At 36.0% G+C, this 19,900-nt stretch overlaps 1 protein-coding gene across 1 annotated transcript; it reads right to left on the bottom strand.

Annotated features, from left to right (window-relative positions):
- Nucleotides 1-4,982: 4,982 nt before the first annotated feature.
- Nucleotides 4,983-6,121, bottom strand: LOC133862559 (uncharacterized). Its single transcript, XM_062298393.1, has 4 exons — nt 5,975-6,121; nt 5,567-5,811; nt 5,231-5,464; nt 4,983-5,120 (listed from the first exon to the last, which is right to left on the bottom strand). The coding sequence occupies exons 1-4, from the start codon at nt 6,081-6,083 to the stop codon at nt 4,998-5,000; spliced, it is 711 nt and encodes a 236-aa protein (XP_062154377.1). The 5' UTR covers nt 6,084-6,121; the 3' UTR covers nt 4,983-4,997.
- Between the last annotated feature and the right edge of the window lie 13,779 nt (nt 6,122-19,900).

Here is a 19,900-nt window from a genome sequence, read left to right as displayed (position 1 = left end):
GTGAATACAATTGATTCATTTCATGGTCAATATTTCATTTCATATATTTAACAATGTACGTGATATCACGAGGTAAATATATTACTATATCATTTAAAAATTATAAATAATTGACATTATATTAACTGTTAAATTTAACAAAATTAAAATCTTCCCTCTATTTCAAGGAAAATGGGCAGATCCTCTTGTCCATTTGGTAGGTACGGCCTTTTATTTTCTTTTTTAATCCTGAATTATTGATATCATGTCAGCAACACTAAAGACAGCTACCCTCCTTTTTATTGTTATATATTTGTGTATAATTTTACTTTGCTGTTATTTTCCTAAGTACTATTGACTAGCATACAAATTGCACAAATTAACAGGGTTTTCCATCAAAATAAAAATGTTAATCAATCGCTTTGTATATCATGAAATATGCTATAGGGAGAGTTTATAATTTACAAAATTTTAAAGAAGAAAAATAAATGTTGTATGCCCTTAATATATGTTTTTCCTCAAACATGAACTTCTTTTGATTGTTCAAATACGAGTGAATAAAAAAAAATCAATCATTTTTTTTATTAGTTCTTCAAGAAGTTCCTTATGTCCTTCCTTAATATATGTACTGTATATATATATATATAGGAATGGAGGCAATAATTTAAGGCTGCACTACATCTTTTTTTAGACCAGCATTAATAAGTTAAAAAAATAAAAATCATAACTTTATGAATGATTGAACGTTGAGGAAGCTGTACAGTGACATTAGTATTATGGGATAACTGAATAATTGTAAAATAAAAAAGAAGAAAAGAAAAAGATAGATTATAACATTACTCCTTTAATATCTAGAAAAGAGTGATACAATATCGTAATTAATTAATGAGAAACTAGCAGTCGTAATGCGAAATATCTGACCACTTGATACCGTACGTTATATCTTAAATATTAATTACGTTGGCGCACAAGCATGAAGATTCAATGTTTGCGCAATAAGCTATGGGTCGGCTCCTTTTATTAGCCTAGGTTTGACTAGATCAATAAATCTAATTGGTCCACACATATTATCGTATGCTTAACGGCCAGGATAACTTTAAGTACTATATCACTTTGATTTTGGCGACCACGATTTGTGTATTCATTTTATACATTATCCTGACCAAATGTGATATTCCCAGATGTGTGAATTAGAAAGAGGTTTCAACAATTTTATTATCTAAATAATAAATATAAAAGATAATCTAAATAACAAATTGTTGAAAAATCAGATCCAAACAAGTCTAAGGCACAAACTCGTATTTAATAGCTAGCCTTACTTCTTAGCAGTGAAAAAACTCGAAAGTACCTTTTATATATATATGACTCGGAGAAAAAAATAAAATAAAATAAAATTTCTTGTAGATAGGTGAATTGAGTCGTACATTATTAATATAATCCACGTACCATTGGCTTTAAGTGCGCAAGACGTTAGATGGTGATTTGACTTGGACTTTGGCTTTTAAATTTTAATAATGAGAAAAATGCAAAACCATCTAAGGAGTTTTATTGAGTTGCCAATAGCTTTATGAGATTAAAAAAAGAAAAAAAGATTGAAAACTTTATGTGATAAGCAAATTAAAGTTAACAATAGGCCAGGTCCACGCAATAGCTTTGACGGAACCTTCGGATTTTATGATCAGGAAGATGATCACATTGTTTTGGAAGATTGTTTTAATTAGTTTTCTCTATGATGTTACATTTTGAAAAACTGGTAGATGCAGCACGTAGATTGGGATTGGAATTTTCTCTAATATATTCTTGGTCCTTCTGTACTTCGGAGAGGGGCTATGCAAGACTTTTGATGAGGCCTAGCTTTTGCCTGACCAGGGGGCAGGGGCTCCTTTGTTCGTATAAGAACCACCAATTTAAATAAGTGAGCTAGCTCCACCCTACGACTCAGGCAATTGGAACAGCAAATTATAGGAAATTCCCATCTAAATATGGTTGTCGATCTACAGGCGTGCTATTGCCTGAGTACACACTATATATCCTAAGCCTAATTAACCATCAAGCATAGTCAAATAATGTAACATCTAGACCTGATTAGGGGTGTAAACGAGCACTAGCGGAGCTATTCGTGAGCTCACTCGATTGAGATTAGCTCGAATAAACTCGACTCGTATTCAAATCGATTATTAAATTAGCTATTCGTGAACACGGAATTAAGCTCGATTATTAAACGATGCAAATTCGTATAAACTCGATCGGCTTGATGTGATTAATGCTCATGAACCCGCTCATATAAGAATTGACTCGTTTATTAAGGCTCGACTCGTATATATATAATATTAATTTGTTAATATATAACTTATTTTTATAATATAGTATATTAATAAACAATATACTATATGCACGCATAAATTAAGTAACAAATAATAATGGTCATTGGCCAGTATATATTAATTGATTATAATTTATTGGTTATATGTATATAAAATAGTAAAAGTAAATAATATCAATACTTAATTGTTAGTCATATGATATAAGAACAATCCAGATACCTAATCATATTATTCATGTAATATAATAGGATAATAAGACTATATGATCATATAATAATATAACATTATGGCATATGACATGTAATGACTTTACTATATGTTATAAGTATTATCATTAGATATTTAATAATCATTATATAATTTTTTTTTTGTAAGTAATATAGTTTATTTAACATACAATATAAATATATATTGTTTATATGTTATATAATGTAATATTAATTTTTAAATGAGCTTATCCCTTTTTTTTTGTATGTTAAATAAACTATATAATTTACAACAAACTCGGCCGAACTGAGCTTAATTTTTAAACTCGTCATAAGCTTCAGCTCATTCAGCCGACTTGGACTTAATTTTTAAAATCATCATGAGCTTGAACTCGGTTCGAGCTCGTGAAAAATGAGCTCGAGCTCAGCTCGGGCTCGTGATAAATTTAAATGAGCCGAGCTTGCATATGTACTACTCACTCAAGCCCGACTCGTTTATAGCCATAGACCTGATGGATGGAAAATGGACATTTCCTGGTCATCAAACATTGATTTTGGAGGTTTGTAGAGCTCATCCCAAAATGACATATGCTCTCTTGAGGAAGCATAGCTCTTAGAGAAGATAGGATTGTCTCCTGATCATTCTTATATTGGTGTTTTACTTGATCTTCTTTTTCAGCCAGAAAAGCACCTGATATATTCTCCAAATCCATCTTTGTGTTTTGCATTAGATCATTGCTCTATCGATCTCCATAAGAAGATGCTAATTTGTGTAGAACCTACTTATAAGTAGCCACGTGCAGTTTGACACGTGTACAGTGTCGTACACGTGTCAAACATTTAGACACGTGTACTTTGACACGCGTATTACGCGTGTCAAATGTGCATGTTACAAACTGCACATTTTGACACGTGTATCGGAATACACGTGTCAAATTTGACACGCGTATTCCAATACGCGTGTCAAAATGTTTTGACACGTGTATCGGAATACGCGTGTCAAATTTGACACGTGTATTCCAATACACGTGTCAAAACATTTTGACACGCGTATTGGAATACGCGTGTCAAATTTGACACGTGTATTCCGATACACGTGTCAAAATGTTTTTAATTAAAAAAAAAACTAAATTCAGTTTTTTATTTAATTAAAATTTTTATTTAATTATTTAATTGTATTTTTAATTAAATTAAAAATACAATTAAAAAATTAAATAAAAATTTTAATTAAATAAAAAACTGAATTTAGTTTTTTTTTTTAAAAAAATAAATTTTTTATTGTTTTATAAAATTTATTTGGGTTAATTAAATTTTTTTTTGAATTTTTCAAATTTTGTAATTTTCGACCACAAATAACGCAGCATTTATTTTACCCAAAACCAACACGAAATCATACTACACAAACAAATAATTAATAACATATTCGTTAACAAGCAAATATTTACGAACAAAAAATAATTACACAAAATATCTACAAATCTGAAAGGCGTCTCTGCGAATCACGAGGTACCGTCCCAGGCGTGTTCTCGCCCACCGGCGATTGCTGCGCAATGAATGGTGTAGCGGGCGAAGGTGTAGCGACAGTGGAGTGCTGGCTCAGCTGTCGTCCAACAGGCGAGAACGTACCAACCGTTGTCGAATTACCTGCAAATAATATAGACAATTAAAGTATATAATATTACTTGCAAAATTAAAGGGGTAATGAAAACAAATTGAAATTAATTTTGTCCTATACACAATATAAACCATACCTGCAGATGCACTACCAACGGACGGCGTACTACCTACGTGTGCAGGAGAAGACTGATTACCAACACATGGTGCTGGTACTGCCATGGAGGACATGAAGACCTCCATCTCTCGCAAGCGCTGCTCTATGCCGTCGAACTGTTGCACGCGCTGCTCCAAACGGTCATTCCTCGCTCGCTCAGCATGTAGCTCCGCTTGCATCTCTTCCATCTTCCGAGACTGTTCGGCCCAATCCCGAGACGTCTCCTGAGATGGTCCCCCCTGTGACCGAGGCCTATATGAAAAACATGTCCCTCGAACAGGTGTGACGTTCGGGCCAACCTGCCGAACCCTCCCTGCATACTCAGGCCTCCCAATCGCCTGTTCGTAAGCGTCGTTCGGTGCCCAACGCACCGTGTCTGCGGAGACGCTTTGCGTGGCGGCTGGATCACTGGCTAAACTCTGCGTCATCCTCTCCTGTACGTCGTCAACATGAAAAAGTCATATATTGAATAATGACATATCACACATAATTTAAAAATATTAGTAAACTAAATCAGTAGCATACGCATAAGACCCGTGTACGGTCGTTCAGGAAAGTGCCGTCCTTCTTTGTGTGGGTCTTCACGAACGACGCGGCGCGAGTGGGGGGCGTGCCAGATGTACATGCTTGTCGTCATGCAGTTGACATATATAACAAACAGATAGCGATAAAAATAGTTTAAAGAAAAAGAAAAAGAAAAACAATTACCAACAAATATTAAAAACATAAACATATATATTTAATTACCTCCTCGTGATTAAATCTGGCATAACTTTTAGATCCCGCACAATGGGGTAGGTCATTCCGCTCCCGCAACCTCTTCATCCGTTCAGAGGTTGCCTACGCATTGAACATGAAAATAAACATGTAACAATTGACACACTTAAATTAAAACTAAAATTAAATGAACTGTTATTAAAAAATAGTTGACAATTTTTTGGCCTACATACGATTTTATGCTCTCTGCACCAATCTCTCAGCAGGAATTCTACATCTTCTGCATCATACTGCTCAAAAAATTTCTCCGGCATTCTCGCACGGATACTCTCGGGCGTGTCACCGTCTCCAATTCCTAGTTGGGTTTTGAACCTCGACTTCCACGAGCGGTGCTTACGTCCAATATCATTCCACGCCTCCTGTTGTGCCCTGCGCATGTCAACTGATACAGGTAGATAGAACTCCTCCTGCACATTTCAATCAAAGCATTATAGGTTTAAAAACTTCAACCTAAACATTAAGCTCAAGTTTAATTCAAATAAATAATTAAATTATATTCATAAACATACCATCAGTGCGTTCCACATTGCCTGCTTAATCTGCCTATTTACCCTCGCCCATTCGTCCCGCATGTGTATGTAGGACCCACTCCTGATCATCTTGCCCACTTCCCGCCGAAAACGATTGCAGGCTCGTCCTACAGGTTGTATAGCAGCATTGTACTGCAATACAACCTTCTTCCCCCTCGGGAGCACCCAGTTTCTCGCTGGGTCGTCAATCACCTCATAATAAATGGTCCCGTCTGGGTTGTACCCTAATGAAAAAATATATTCAACATTAATTTAATTGGTTAACACTAAATAACACACACACACATATATAAACAAAATGTAATCAAATAGTTATTTTTTTCCAAACCAAAAAAAATATTTTGGTAACATAATATGAGTTTTAAGGATGTCTACATATGTACTTACCCATCAACCGAATCTGCCCAGTCCCTATGTGCTGCGTCGCTGGGTCGCCTGCAACCTCCTCGCCAACCTCTCCGGCTGGTGGAGGATGCTGATCATCATCTGAATCCATACCCTGGGGGCTACCGGGGGCCAACTGATCGGTACCCAACATCGTAACGTCCTCCTCATGGGTAGTCTGGCTCCCCCCCACATCTGGCATCTGACTCTCATTGGAAAGCGGCATCTGACTCTCACCGGAAAGCGGCATCTGGCTCTCACCAGGTAACGTCATCTGCCTCTCTACATGCCCCGGGCCCTGACTCGCCCCCGATGCTGGCATCTGTCTCGGCCCCAAAATCTGGCCCTGCATCGCCGCCTGTGCCGGTATCTGTCCCAACCCCACAGCCGGCATCTGCATCTCCCCGGTCTGTGACAGTGGAAATCTACAATCCTGCGTCTCACTATCAGGGTTACACGTCATAGGTCGACTATACGTATACGGAAAGTACGGCGCATAACCCTGTGACCCCACCCCCTCTTGCACCCACCATCGATAGGCGTTACCCGGTTGGGTGAACCCTAACTGAGATAATGTCGGCGGCTCCGACAATGGAGAGCTGCCAACTCCAGCTGTGCTGGTCTGCCCGTGATCTGACGTGGGCATGGCCACCATACCCGGCAACAATGGTCTATAAGCCCCGTCTGGGTGGGGTGGCCACGCCGCAGTATATACTGGCGTCGAATCAGTGGGCGTGGTCATGGGGGGCACGGGTGGGCGAGGTGCCCGATATGCATAAGGATGGCGTCCCTGGTCCATCAATACCTGCGAATAAATGTAGACAAATTAATTAGAATATTTTTTGTAATATATTTTTAATGAATATGCAAATTATACAACGAAATTTGCATATAATAATAGAAACCCTTATTCAGTTCAAGCGAATTGTACAAACAATTTATATATCAGTCAAGTGTGTTGAGTTCAAGCTAATTATACTCACAAGAAATACATCAATCATTGTATCACGGGAGCTTCAATCGGATCAATATCGGGCCTGTCGTACTCGAATTCATCATTCGTATCAGGTAGGTCATCAGTGGCTAGTACGAGCGGTACGCACTCATGGTAGGTTGTACCATCCTCATTACTCCCATCCCCCTGGCCAACGTCGTACACGTTGCGCGGTTTGGTCCTAACCGCACAAACCCAATTTGGGTTCCTTCCATCTTCGACGTAGAATACTTGATCCACCTGAGATGTAAGCACGTACGGCTCGTCCTGAATCAGTTCTCCCTTGTGGACGAGGTGATTGAAGTTGACAAACACTAGGCCATACTCGTCTATTGTGAATCCTCTTTCCATCGTGGGGTCTGCCCAATTGCACTTAAATAGGACGTACGTAGTCCTGTCATAGTACTCGACCTCAACTATATCGGTTAACTGCCCGTAGTACGTTTCGCCTTCAACGGTAGGAACACATACGCCGCTGTTCTGAGTCCTCCTTCCCACATCATGGGCAAGCGTGCGAAACAATTTCCCATTTACCACGTACCTGTTGTACTTGACCGCTGTCTCCTTCAGCCCTCTACAACGCATAACCAAGTTGTGGCCCAATTCCTCCCTACGTTGATCGTCAAGGCCATCGACCTATGTTATAATTACAAATATTAAACACGTGTATTGGGTAATTATATTGAACCCGCATAACTTTATCCAACTTAAAAATTACAACTATTTCCTTACATATGCAGGGTACCATTCGCAGAACTGCTCATGATGTTCTGCTTCAATAAGAGCCTCCGTAATGCGACCTCTAGTGCATGATCGCCTAAGCGCGTCTTTGTGCATCCTACATTCAGCGTATACAATTATGTAGTAAAATCAATTAGATGCGTTATTCGAATTCTGTTAAATATATAAACACTACTTACGTCCGCAAATTGTGAAACTCTTCAGAGTTGAACACAATATAACGATGAATCTGGTGCATTATCAACCGGTTCAGGGTAACACGCGTGCCCGCCCCCTTGGATCCATCAGGATTCCTCTGAGGTCTGTTGTGGAATGTTGGTGCGTTATTCAGATACCTTGAACAGAACGTTACCAGCTCGGTCGCTATGTACCCCTCTGCAATGCACCCCTCAGGAGCCGCTTTATTGCGCACAGTAGACTTGAAATGCCCCAGACTCCTGGTGTACACACATACACGACAATTTAATTGTCGTCAATTATGGTTACATTTAAATCAAATTATATATTTACATATTACGCTGAATTTTACCTCTCTGCCGGGTACATCCATCTATACTGCACGGGTCCGCCGAGTCTACACTCGCGCACAAGATGCACGACCAAGTGGACCATGCTCGTAAAAAACCCTGGAGGGAATATCTGTTCTAGTTTGCACAAAGTGATACAGATGTCACCCTGCAGTCGGTCCATATCTTCTTGTGATAGCTTTGTTGAGCATATGCCTCTAAAAAATGCCGAAATCTCCACAAGAGGTCTAACAACTTTATCAGGCAATGACTTACGCAGTGCAATTGGAAGAAGCTGTTGCATCAGTATGTGGCTATCGTGGCTCTTCAACCCGGAAATTGTACGGTCCTTCAGCCGAACACATCGTGAAATGTTCGAGGCGTATCCGTCCGGGACCCTCACATTTCGAAGAACCTTCAGAAAACTTTCTTTGTCCTCTCTAGTCATGGTGTGACAGGCAGCGGGAATATACGTTTTACCATTGGCGGCCGTGAACGGATGCAACTTAGGTCTCAACCCCATTTCCTGCAAGTCCAGCCGAGCTGCCAAGTTGTCCTTCGTTTTCCCTTTTATATCCAAAATAGTGCCAAGTATATTGTCCATGACATTTTTCTCTATGTGCATAACATCAAGATTGTGCTGAAGCAAATTGTCTTCCCAATACGGCAATCTGAAAAATATACTTTTCTTCTTCCATATAACATCGGAACTCCCTGCACCCTTCTTCCGCTACTTCCGTTTCTTCTTCTTACCCGCGGTCTCATCCCCAAACGCAACTCCGTCCAACTGTTGGAGAACCTCGTATCCGCATGGCACAATCGGGGCGCTGTCAAATTCTTCAGTACCGTCAAATGTCCTCCTGTTAAGCCGCCACAGATGTTCAGGCGGCAGATATCTCCTGTGCCCCATATAGCAAAATTTGCATCCGTTCTTTAAGCGTATAGAACGCGTCGATTGCATACAGCAAGGACATGCCTTCGCACCCCTGTTAGGCCAACCAGATAAATCTGCATACGCTGGAAAGTCGTTTATCGTCCACATCAACTGAGATCGCATAATAAAATTTTCCTTCTTTGAAGCATCGAATGTTCGTACCCCTACATTCCACAGTTCCAGCAACTCATCAATCAATGGCTGAAGGTAAACATCAATATCCATACCTGGTGAGCTCGGTCCAGGGATAACCATGGAAAGGATGAAGGACGACTGTTTCATGCACATCCAAGGTGGCAAATTGTACGGCACAAGCATTACGGGCCATGTGCTGTGGGATGTGCTCATGTTCCCAAATGGATTAAATCCATCTGCTGTCAAACCAAGCCGGACGTTCCTACTCTCTGCCATAAAATATGGGTGTAAAATGTCAAACGATCTCCATGCCTCACCGTCGGCCGGGTGCCTCAATACGCCATCCCTAGTGCGGCCTTCTGCATGCCATCTCATATGGGGCGCAGTATGCTCAGACATGAATAACCTCTGCAACCGTGGGATGAGTGGAAACCACCTCAAGATCTTCACCGGGCGTTTTTTTCTCGCTGATATGATCTCACCATCATCATCTACATGTGTATCAGCCCTCCACTTAGACTCTCCACATACGGTACATGAATCTAATTCTTTATTGTCTTTCCAGAATAACATACAGTCATTACGGCACGCCGGAATCTTCTCATACCCCAGACCCATGCCACTTAGGAACTTTTTCGCCTCATACGTGTTATCTGGCAATGCCTCATCGCAAGGAGGCAACAACTGATTGATGAATTCGAGAATGTCTGAAAATATCTTGTTACTAATACCTCCAACGCACTTCAAGTTGTACATGTGTACAGTAGCACTCAATTTACTGTGCTTCGTACCAGGGTGAAGGGGCTTCTCGGCAGTCTTTAACAGCTCTTGGTACTTCAATGCGTCCCCGCACGAGGTATCTTCATCAACTTGTTGCGGAAGAGTACTGACCCCTTCAGGAACATCGTGCACGCCGAAGGCGTCACGCAACATGGCGTGCATGTTATCATCCTGTTCCACGGCGACACCCTCCTGTTCTGTGACATGATCACCATGTTCAGTGCTACGGTCAGCGGCCTCTGTGCCACTGTGATGACTCGAACACTGACCAGGAATAGCGGAACCAGTCGTAGTCTCACCGTGCATATACCACAAATTGTATCCCGGATTCATCCCCCGACCTCCAGTCAGGTGGGCAAGAACGTACTCAGGAGTGTGACGCTGGTTATTTCGACAATACTTGCATGGGCAGTAAATTTTTCCATCGCCGGCCGTACAATTACTAACGGCAAATGCCACAAACGCCCTACACCCATCGTTATACCGTGTCGTACCCCTAGGTGTTGACATCCAAGACTTGTCCATGTTTATCTGTATAGGGTTAAGAGGACAAGACAAATCATACGGCTTACAGTATAAACGTGTACAAATATATTTCATTTTTTATTTTTAAGGGTTTAGGGTTAGGGTTATGGTTTGTTAGGGTTTAGGGTATTTTTTGTTTTGAAAGTGTAGGATTATTTTATGTAGGGTTTTAGTTTTTTTTTAGAAAGTGTAAGTGTTTTTATTTTTTTTATTCTTTTAAAGGGTTTAGGGTTAGGGTTTGTTAGGGTTTAGGGTTAGGTTTTATTTGTTTCTTTAAAAGTGTAGGATTTTGTTTTTTTATTTTTAAGGGTTTAGTGTTAGGGTTTAAGGTTTAGGGTTAGGGTTTTTTTCCTAGAAAGTGTAGGAATTTTTTTTTTTTTTTTCGGTTTAGGGTTAAGGTATTTTTTTAGAAAGTGTAGGTTATTTTTTTTTTTTTAAGGTTTAGGGTTTAGGAGTTAGGGTTTAAGGTTTAGGGTTAGGATTTTTTTCCTAGAAAGTGTAGGATTTTTTTTTAGGGTTTAGGGTTAGGGTATTTTTTTTAGAAAGTGTAGGTTATTTTTTTTTTAGGGTTTAGGGTTTAGGATTTAGGGTTTGTTAGGGTTTAGGGTTTAGGGTTTAGGTTTAGAGTTTACGGTTAGGGTTTGTTAGGGTCTAGGGTCTAGGGTTAGGGTTTAGGGTTTTAGGTTTTTTTTTTTTTAAGCGATTAGGGTTTAGGGTTGTAGGTAAAATTTTTTTTTTCAAGGGTTTAGGGTTTAGGATTTAGGGTTTTTTTTTTTTAAGCGATTAGGGTTTAGGGTTTAGGGTTTTAGGGTTTATGGTTTAGGGTTTAGGGTTTGTTAGGGTCTAGGGTTTAGGGTTTTAGGTTTTTTTTTTTTTTTAGGGTTTAGGGTTTAGGGTTTGTTAGGGTCTAGGGTCTAGGGTTAGGGTTTAGGGTTTTATTTTTTAAGGGTTTAGGGTTTAGGGTTTTAGGTAAATTTTTTTTTTTTTAAGGGTTTAGGGTTTACGATTTAGGGTTTTATTTTGGTTTAAAGCGATTAGGGTTTAGGGTTTAGGGTTTTAGGGTTTAGGGTTTGTTACGGTTTAGGGTTTAGGGTTAAGAGTTTTTTTTAAGAAAGTGTAGGAATCTTTTTTTGTAAGGATTTAGGATTAGGGTTTAGGGTTTTCGTTTTTTTTTTCGAAAGTGTAGTAAGTTTTTATTTTTTTTAAAGGGTTTAGGGTTTTATTTTATTCTTTTTATAAGAGTTTAGGGTTTGTTAGGGTTTAGGGTTTAGCAGTTTAGGTTTTTTTTAGAAAGTGTAGGATTTTTTTTTAGGGCTTAGGGTTTAGGGTTTAGGGTAAGGGTTTTTTTTTAGAACGTATAGGATTCAAAGTTTATTTAAGGGTTTATTATTGTGTTGGTTTTATGGTTATGATTTTAGGATATAAAGTTTATATATGCATATGAGAGAAATTTTAGTATTTTTTTTTTTGAGTTTTTTTATCCGAAGATACCAAATTCTTCTTATAAATCTGTAGTCTCTTCACATGAATAGTTAACGTTAAAAATGGAAGATAAAAAACAAATTCGTCGCAATTGATGATTTATGACGTTTGTTTTAAGGTTTTTTTTACGAATATAATTGTAAATGGTGGACAGTGGAATATTTGTTTTTTTTTTTCCCGAAAATACCACAATTTATATATATTAGTAGCACAATTTATTTTCCCCACAATTTATATATATTCATAGCACAATATGTTGATTATAATTTTGTATTTTAATTTTACTTTGCCATTATTGCTCACGATCATATTTTTATAAAATTAAGATGATAGCGGATATTTTTTCTTTTTGCCACTTCATAAAAATACCAAAATTCACAATAGCACATTAAATCCATAGTAGCACACTAAAATATATCTCAAATATCCTCACATCAAGAGTTTTTTTAAAAAAAAAATTAAATATAATCACCAATAAATTCCATATTTCCATATTCCATATTTTCCATATTTCCACCAACTAGACAATGATTCAGTAATAAAAAATCAGTAATAAAAAATCTACAAGTATATATTCCATATTTCCACAAACTAGACAATGAAAAAAATTATACAAATATCACAAAAAAAATTAATAAAATATACAAACTTATAGCAAAAAATTCAAAACAAAAATAAAAATAACTCACAGTGATTTTTGTAGTGCAAGCTTGTACGTGTACCTGGAATTTTTGACAGAAAAAAAAAAAAAAAAAAAATTAAAGCTCAAAATGTTAGAACAGATATGCACTGTAAACCGAGAGAGAGAGAGAGAGAGAGAGAGAGAGAGAGAGAGAGAGAGAGAGAGAGAGAGAGAGAGATTGAGAAGATGAGTGAGAGTGAGAGGAAGTGGAGGGAATACCTTGAACGGACGCGAGGGCTGTGGTGGGCGGGGGACAGTGGCGAGATCTGAGAGAGAGAGAGAGCTAGAGAGAGAGAGAGAGAGAGAGAGAGGGCCGGTACCGGACAGTACTGGCCGGAACGGGAGGTGAGAGAGCTAGGGAGAGCGAGAGAGAGGGAGGGTCGCCGGCAGAGAGCACCGGAATGGGCTGTCGTCGCCGGCCAGAGCTCGACGGAGAGAGAGAGAGAGAGAGAGAGAGAGAGATAGAGTGAGAGAGAGAGAGATTTACGTAAGAAATGGGTAGCTTCCTCTGGAAGCTACCCATTTCTTTTATATAAATTAAATATAAAATTTAAAATTTAAAATATATTTAAAAAGTATATAATTTGAATAATATATAATTTAAATATAATTTATATCCTAAGATTGGCCAGGTGGCGCGCGGGAGAACTCCCGCGCAGTACCTGGCCAATCAATTGGACACGTGTACGTAGTACACGTGCCCAATTGGGGACGTGTATGTAAATACACGTCTCCAAATGTCATTTTTTTTTATTTTTTTTAATATATTATATATATATATATTTAATATATTATATATATTTTATATAAACCCATGCAACCCATAACGTGTATGCACTGCATGTACTGCATGTACACATTGCTAAACCCTAAGACCTAAAACTAAAACATAAACTATAAATTAAAACTAAATATAAACCCTAAATTTAAATCATGACACTAAGTATAAGTATATATACTATACTACCATAACCCTAAGTATATGTACTATATATTATTTTGAATTTTAAAATGGCGGCGCGCGGGAGACGTGTAAGTAAAATACACGTCCCCCATTGTAGAAATTGTATGTAATTAAAAAAAAATAATTATATATATATATATATATATATATAATTTAACAACGTAAAAAATTGTTAGGGTTTAGGGTTTTAGTTTCTTAGGGTTTAGGGTTTAAGGTTAGGATTTTTGTTTTTAGTGTTACGAATTTTTTTTTTAGAAAGTCTAGGATATTTTTGTTTAAGGGTTTATGGTTTAGGGTTTAAGGTTAGGATTTTAGTTTTTAGTGTTAGGGTTTCTTTTTTTAGAAAGTGTAGGTTTTTTTTTTTCTTAGGGTTTAGGGTTTAGGGTTCGTTATGGTTTAAGGTTAGGGTTTGGTTTTAGAAATTGTAGGATTTTTTTTATTTTTTTTTTATTTTTTTTTAAGGATATAGGATTAGGGTTTAGGGTTTAGGGTTTTACTTTCTTAGGGTTTAGGGTTTAAGTTTATGATTTTTGTTTTTAGTGTTAGGAAAAAAAATTTAACAAAGTGTAGGATATTTTTGTTTAAGGGTTTAGGGTTTAAGGTTAGGAATTTTGTTTCAGTGTTAGGGTTTCTTAATTTAGAAAGTGTAGGGTAATTATTTTTTTAGGGTATAGGGTTTAAGGTTTAAGGTTAGGAATTTTGTTTTTAGTGTTAGAGTTTCTTTTTTTAGAAAGTGTAGGATATTTTTGTTTAAGGGTTTAGGGTTTAGGGTTTAGGGTTTAAGGTTAGGAATTTTGTTTTAGTGTTAGGGTTTCTTTTTTTTGAAAGTGTATGATATTTTGTTTTTTTAGGGTATAGGGTTTAAGGTTTAAGGTTTTTGAATTTTGTTTTTAGTGTTAGAGTTTCTTTTTTTAGAAAGTGTACGATATTTTTGGGGTTTAGGGTTTAGGGTTTAGGGTTTAAGGTTAGGACTTTTGTTTTTAGGGTTTAGGGTTAGGGTTTTTAGGGTTTGAAAGTGTAGGAATTTTTTATTTTTTAGGGTTTAGGATTTAAGGTTTGGGGTTTAGGGTAAGGGTTTTTTTTTAAGAACGTGTACGATTCAGAGTTTATTTAAGGGTTTATTATTGTGTTGGTTTTATGGTTATGATTTTAGGATATAAAGTTTTGGGATACAGTTTTTGTTTTGTTTTAAGAGTTGAATGTTCTTTATTTAAAAAACAAAAACAAATACGGGTTTAGGGTATTTCTTCTTTTTATAAAAAGGGTTTATTGTTCCGTGTTTAGGGTTAGGGTGTTAGGGGATATTTTTTAAAAAAATGGTTTAGGGTTAGGGTTAGGGTTTTTGTTTTGTTATAAGGTTTGGGCACGTGTACTGAGTACACGTGTCCAATCCGGGACGTGTATTTAAATACACGTCCCGAAATGTATTTGCATGCATAAAATATATATATATATATATATATATATAATTTAACCACATAAAAAAAAAATATAAACCCATGCAGCCTGAAATGTATATACCGTACATATAGCTAAATAAAAAATAAAAACTAAAACCTAACCATAAAATTAAACTCTAACCCTAAGTGCATAGACTATATATAGCTATAAACTACAATCCTAATTAATGGTACGTATTGTATATAGTCATAAACCCTAACCCTAATCCTCGTGATTTAATATATATATTTAAAAGTATACAATAATAACACATGAAAAATATATTGACATTATTATTCATAAAATGTAAAATCAATTAAATCATAACCCATAGCTTTAAGTGTATATATTATATATACCTATACAACATAAAACCCTAACCCTAAGTGTATATACTATATATAGCGATAAACCTTAACCCTAAGTATATACTATATATAGCTATAAACCCTAACCCTAAGTGTATATACTATATATAGCGATAAACCCTAACCCTAAGTATGTATACTATATATAGCTATAAATCATAAGTTTAAGTGTATATACTATATATATCGGTTTTATTTAATTTTGAACTGCTCATGATTTAATATATATATATATATATTTAAAAGTGTACAATAATGAAACGTGAAAAATATATTGACATTATTATTCATTAAACGTAAAATCAATTAAATTATAATTCATAGCCCTAAGTGTATATATTATATATACCTATAAACCCTAAAACCCAAACCGTAAGTGTATATACTATATATATCGATAAACCATAATCCTAAGTATATATACTATATATAGGTATAAACCCTAGCCCTAAGTGTATATACTATATATAGCTATAAACCCTAACCCTAAGGGTATGTACTATATATAGCCATAAACCCTAAATGTATATATGTACTATATGAGGGACTAAACTATAAGTATTTAATTCATTATGTAGCGCAGAATTCTAAAAATAATTGGAATTACTATATATAGCCATAAATAAAAAGGTTACTGTATATAATTTCTAAACCGTTTACATGCATGCATATCTATATATATAGTATTAATTATAGGTTTTTTAACTTTGTTATGTTTAAATTTTTTTTTTTTTGTTTCTAAACGTAGATGGTGTACAAAACTGAACCCTAATTTGAACTATTTGGTTTAATTAGATATATAGCACCAAATTTGGTTAATTATGTATATAGTACAATATAGTATACTATATACATATAAATAAAGAACCTAAAAAGTATAAATTTCAAATATAAAATTTACATATAGCATATACTTTTCAAACTTAATTTTATGTGTATAAGTTATGTACACCGTATTTTCAAAGATTTGTATGATTAATAAGATAATGAGTTTAATTTTTTTTTTTTTAATTTTAAAAAATTAATACAACACTGATTTTTTTTTTTAATGTTTATTTTGACAAAAAATACCAATTTGCCACGTGTAAAAATACACGTGTGCAAGTGGACACGAGTATAAAATACTCGTGTCAAACTGGACACGTGTCTTAATACACGTGTCCATTTGGACACGAGTATAAAATACACGTGTCCAATTGGACACGTGTATTTCATACGCGTGTCCATTTTTGACGCTTGCACAATTTGACACGTGTCACTTGTGACACGTGTCAAATTTGACGCGTGTCTACAGTAACAGGTACTGTAGACACGTGTCAAACTGCAGCGATTTTTGTAGTGATTATGATGGATGCTTCTGGCCGGTGGGCAGCTAAAAGGAATTCTTTTTAAGCGTACCTTCGTTAAGAATCTGAATGTCAACTTCGACTACATGGTGGAATCAACAGTGATGCGCTAATGTCAAATTGGGCCAATCTAGTCCAATTGGTTGTTGGGTCTCTTCCATGGGCCGATTGAACTTGTTCCGGATAGCATCATTTTCATTTCAAATGAAATTATTTTATTTGTCATGTGCATGCACTATAAACGGTTAATTACATCTGATCCAAATCCATGGCCATCAATTCTTGTTTGGGAGGAAAAAGTCTGTTCAACGCTAACAATTTTCCACATTCTTGCCCCAATTTCAGCAGCTGACAACTGACAAGTCGAGCATACCCTTCAATCAAACTAAAAAGAGGACAGATTTTCTTGAATATGTTGATCATGCCATGTTACGTACCCTCGGTCTGTGTTTGGAAGCGCCCAGCTTTGTCATAGCATGATTTCTTGATTTATATTAGATTCTCCGAAGATCACATTGTTTTGGAAGATTTTGATAATTTTCTTGGATAAAATGGTTGTGCTTGTGGACTTCTCTAGAGGTAGCTAGATAGCTGTCCACAAGACTAGCTAACGTTGCATGAAACTTAAGAGCATTTTTATTGGATTAATCAAAGGTTACGTTGGCTAGATCTTTAATAAAAGAGAATTGATTCATTTCTTTCTCTTGTCTTTTTTATTTTTTATTTTTTATTTTTATTCTCGTACTTATTAAAATCATCATTGAATTTATGAGATCTATCCACTGCCTATGTTATCTTATACAGGAACCCCGCATATTCAGAAAATTATTTACCCCACATATTCAGAAAATTATTTATATATAGCATGCATGTCTCAATGTAGAGCAAATGGAAATCATGAAATGGCTGCCTATTGCCTGATCATAAGAGATATTATTAGACGTCTGTAAAGCTCAGCTCAAATGGCATACGCTCTTTTGAGGGCCCATAATTTCCAGTGTACGCTATCTCCCAGTCATAAGATAGTTAGCTAGGCTGCTAGCCAACTAATTTACTGGCCATGCACTTGGCTTATCATATATGGGTTTTCTTTTTAATTATTCTCTTTTTGTATGGACAAATGAAAGTTCTAGCTTCTTTCAAACAAAAAATCACATGATATATTCCCTAAATCCATCTTTGCATCTTGGTTACATCTTTGCTCTCCATAAAGATATTACTAATTCCTAGAACGTACTTGCAAAAGTTCGGTATAGTACATACTCAAAATTGACCACATTGGTGAAAAAAAAGTCAAAAAAGAAAAGCATATTAGAGGAAAACACAAACCATATTGCACAAAGAAAGATATATGGTCAGCAAAACGTTATTAATTTGAACAAATTAAATATTATTATTATATGTCTTATTAATTTTTAGATGAAGTTAACAAATATGGTAATTAACTATATGTGATATATATAATTGATAATATACACTCATAACAAATATATAATTGATAATACTTTTTTTTTTTTTGACATGTCCACACAAGAAGGGGATGGGGATTCGAACTAATGACCTCCGTTTCATGAGGCGTAGTCCCTAGCCGATTGAGTTATCCCTTGGGGACTATATAATTGATAATACTAATGAGAAATGTACAGATAACATATCTTTAAATAAAAGTTTAATTTAGAAAGAAAAAAAAAATATCTTACATTGCTGCACGTACTATTGGCAAAGTTGTTTCATTTTTAATTTGTTATTGAAATTCACCCGGCAAGGAACTCTATAATGGATGTAAAGAAAACATTCCTTCTTAGCCCAAAAAGTATAAAGTCTATCTAAAAAAAAAAAACGTCTACAATAGACTTCTTTTTTTCTTGGTTGGATCGTCAATTTTTTGACAAATTAACGGATTAACGGACTAGGGTAATTAAGGGTATTGAGACCATTGACGATCGATACTGCATTAAAAGAGATGATATGCAACAAAGCATTAAATGAGACGTTACACAGCAACTGATGATCCAGCTCAAATCAATGAAGGATCCGGCTTCTGTGCTGTGGTAAAAACTACAACACGTACATCTGCTGTAATAAAAACAAACGGCTCAGATTTTATAACATTTCATTTATCTATAAACGATGTCGTAGAGGAGCCTGAAGGCAAACGTTTAAGAAAACCAAGTATCACGCCGTTTGTTAAGATTTTCTTCACGGCACTGCATGTCTTCTTCTTCACAAACCAAAATTTCTTCCATTGTGCTTTCTCCAAAGAGAGAATATTTAACAGCAAAAACAATATAGAACAAAAAAATGAAAAGAATGCAGAGCTTCAAGGAGAGGAGAGAAAGGCCATGGAGGTAGCAAGAATACAAGGACAAATCATTGACTCAGCGAAATCTGGACGGAGAAGAAAGAGTTTCAAGGTTGTTCAAAGAGAGATAAGAGAGAAAAGAAAAAACAAATAGAGGAAAAAAAAGAAAGAGAAAAGATAAATGGTTCAACAAGAATTCCTTTTAATTTTCATGTTCGGCTGTGTAACGTTTCATTTAATGCTAGCTTTGTTGCGTAACATTTCTTTCAATACAGTATTGTCAATGGTCTCAATAAAGGGGTCTGACTCATTTAAGTAAATGATGACAATTAACTTATATAGTCTTATATCAATGTCTCGACATGATTCGAACCCAACATATAATATTTAAAGTTGAATTTTTTTTGACACGACTCACGAACCTAAAATGAAATTAGCGGATTAGAATTGAGGGGTCTGATCCGTTTAGTTAAAAAGATCATATTAAGGTTGAACCATATCTCAACAACAACCGAATTCGATACGCGACCAAAAATTGTCACTTTTTTTTATTTTTTATCCCCCTCACCAGCTATATATGCTTCCAAATAAGGTTTTGATTTGGACACTACCGTAGCCCACCTAGGGCCTATAATTGCGGAAGTTCACCCAGCCAACTTTTGGACCTTCAGTTGGTGGGTTCATTAATTTAAACTCTGCATTAATATATCGCAGAGACCACCTGAAAGGT

The sequence above is a fragment of the Alnus glutinosa genome, chromosome 1, assembly GCF_958979055.1.
Source record: "Alnus glutinosa chromosome 1, dhAlnGlut1.1, whole genome shotgun sequence".
NCBI lineage: Eukaryota > Viridiplantae > Streptophyta > Magnoliopsida > Fagales > Betulaceae > Alnus > Alnus glutinosa.
This window is presented reverse-complemented; position numbering and strand designations above follow the sequence as displayed.

Excerpts from the sequence above, each read along its gene's own strand:
- LOC133862559 (XM_062298393.1), bottom strand. The coding sequence starts at position 6,083 with ATGGATTCAGATGATGATCAGCATCCTCCACCAGCCGGAGAGGTTGGC. Across the intron at positions 5,812-5,974 it reads TGGGCAGATTCGGTTGATGG|GGTACAACCCAGACGGGACC; the intron begins GTAAGTACATAT and ends TTTTTTCATTAG. Across the intron at positions 5,121-5,230 it reads GGTGCAGAGAGCATAAAATC|GCAACCTCTGAACGGATGAA; the intron begins GTATGTAGGCCA and ends TTCAATGCGTAG.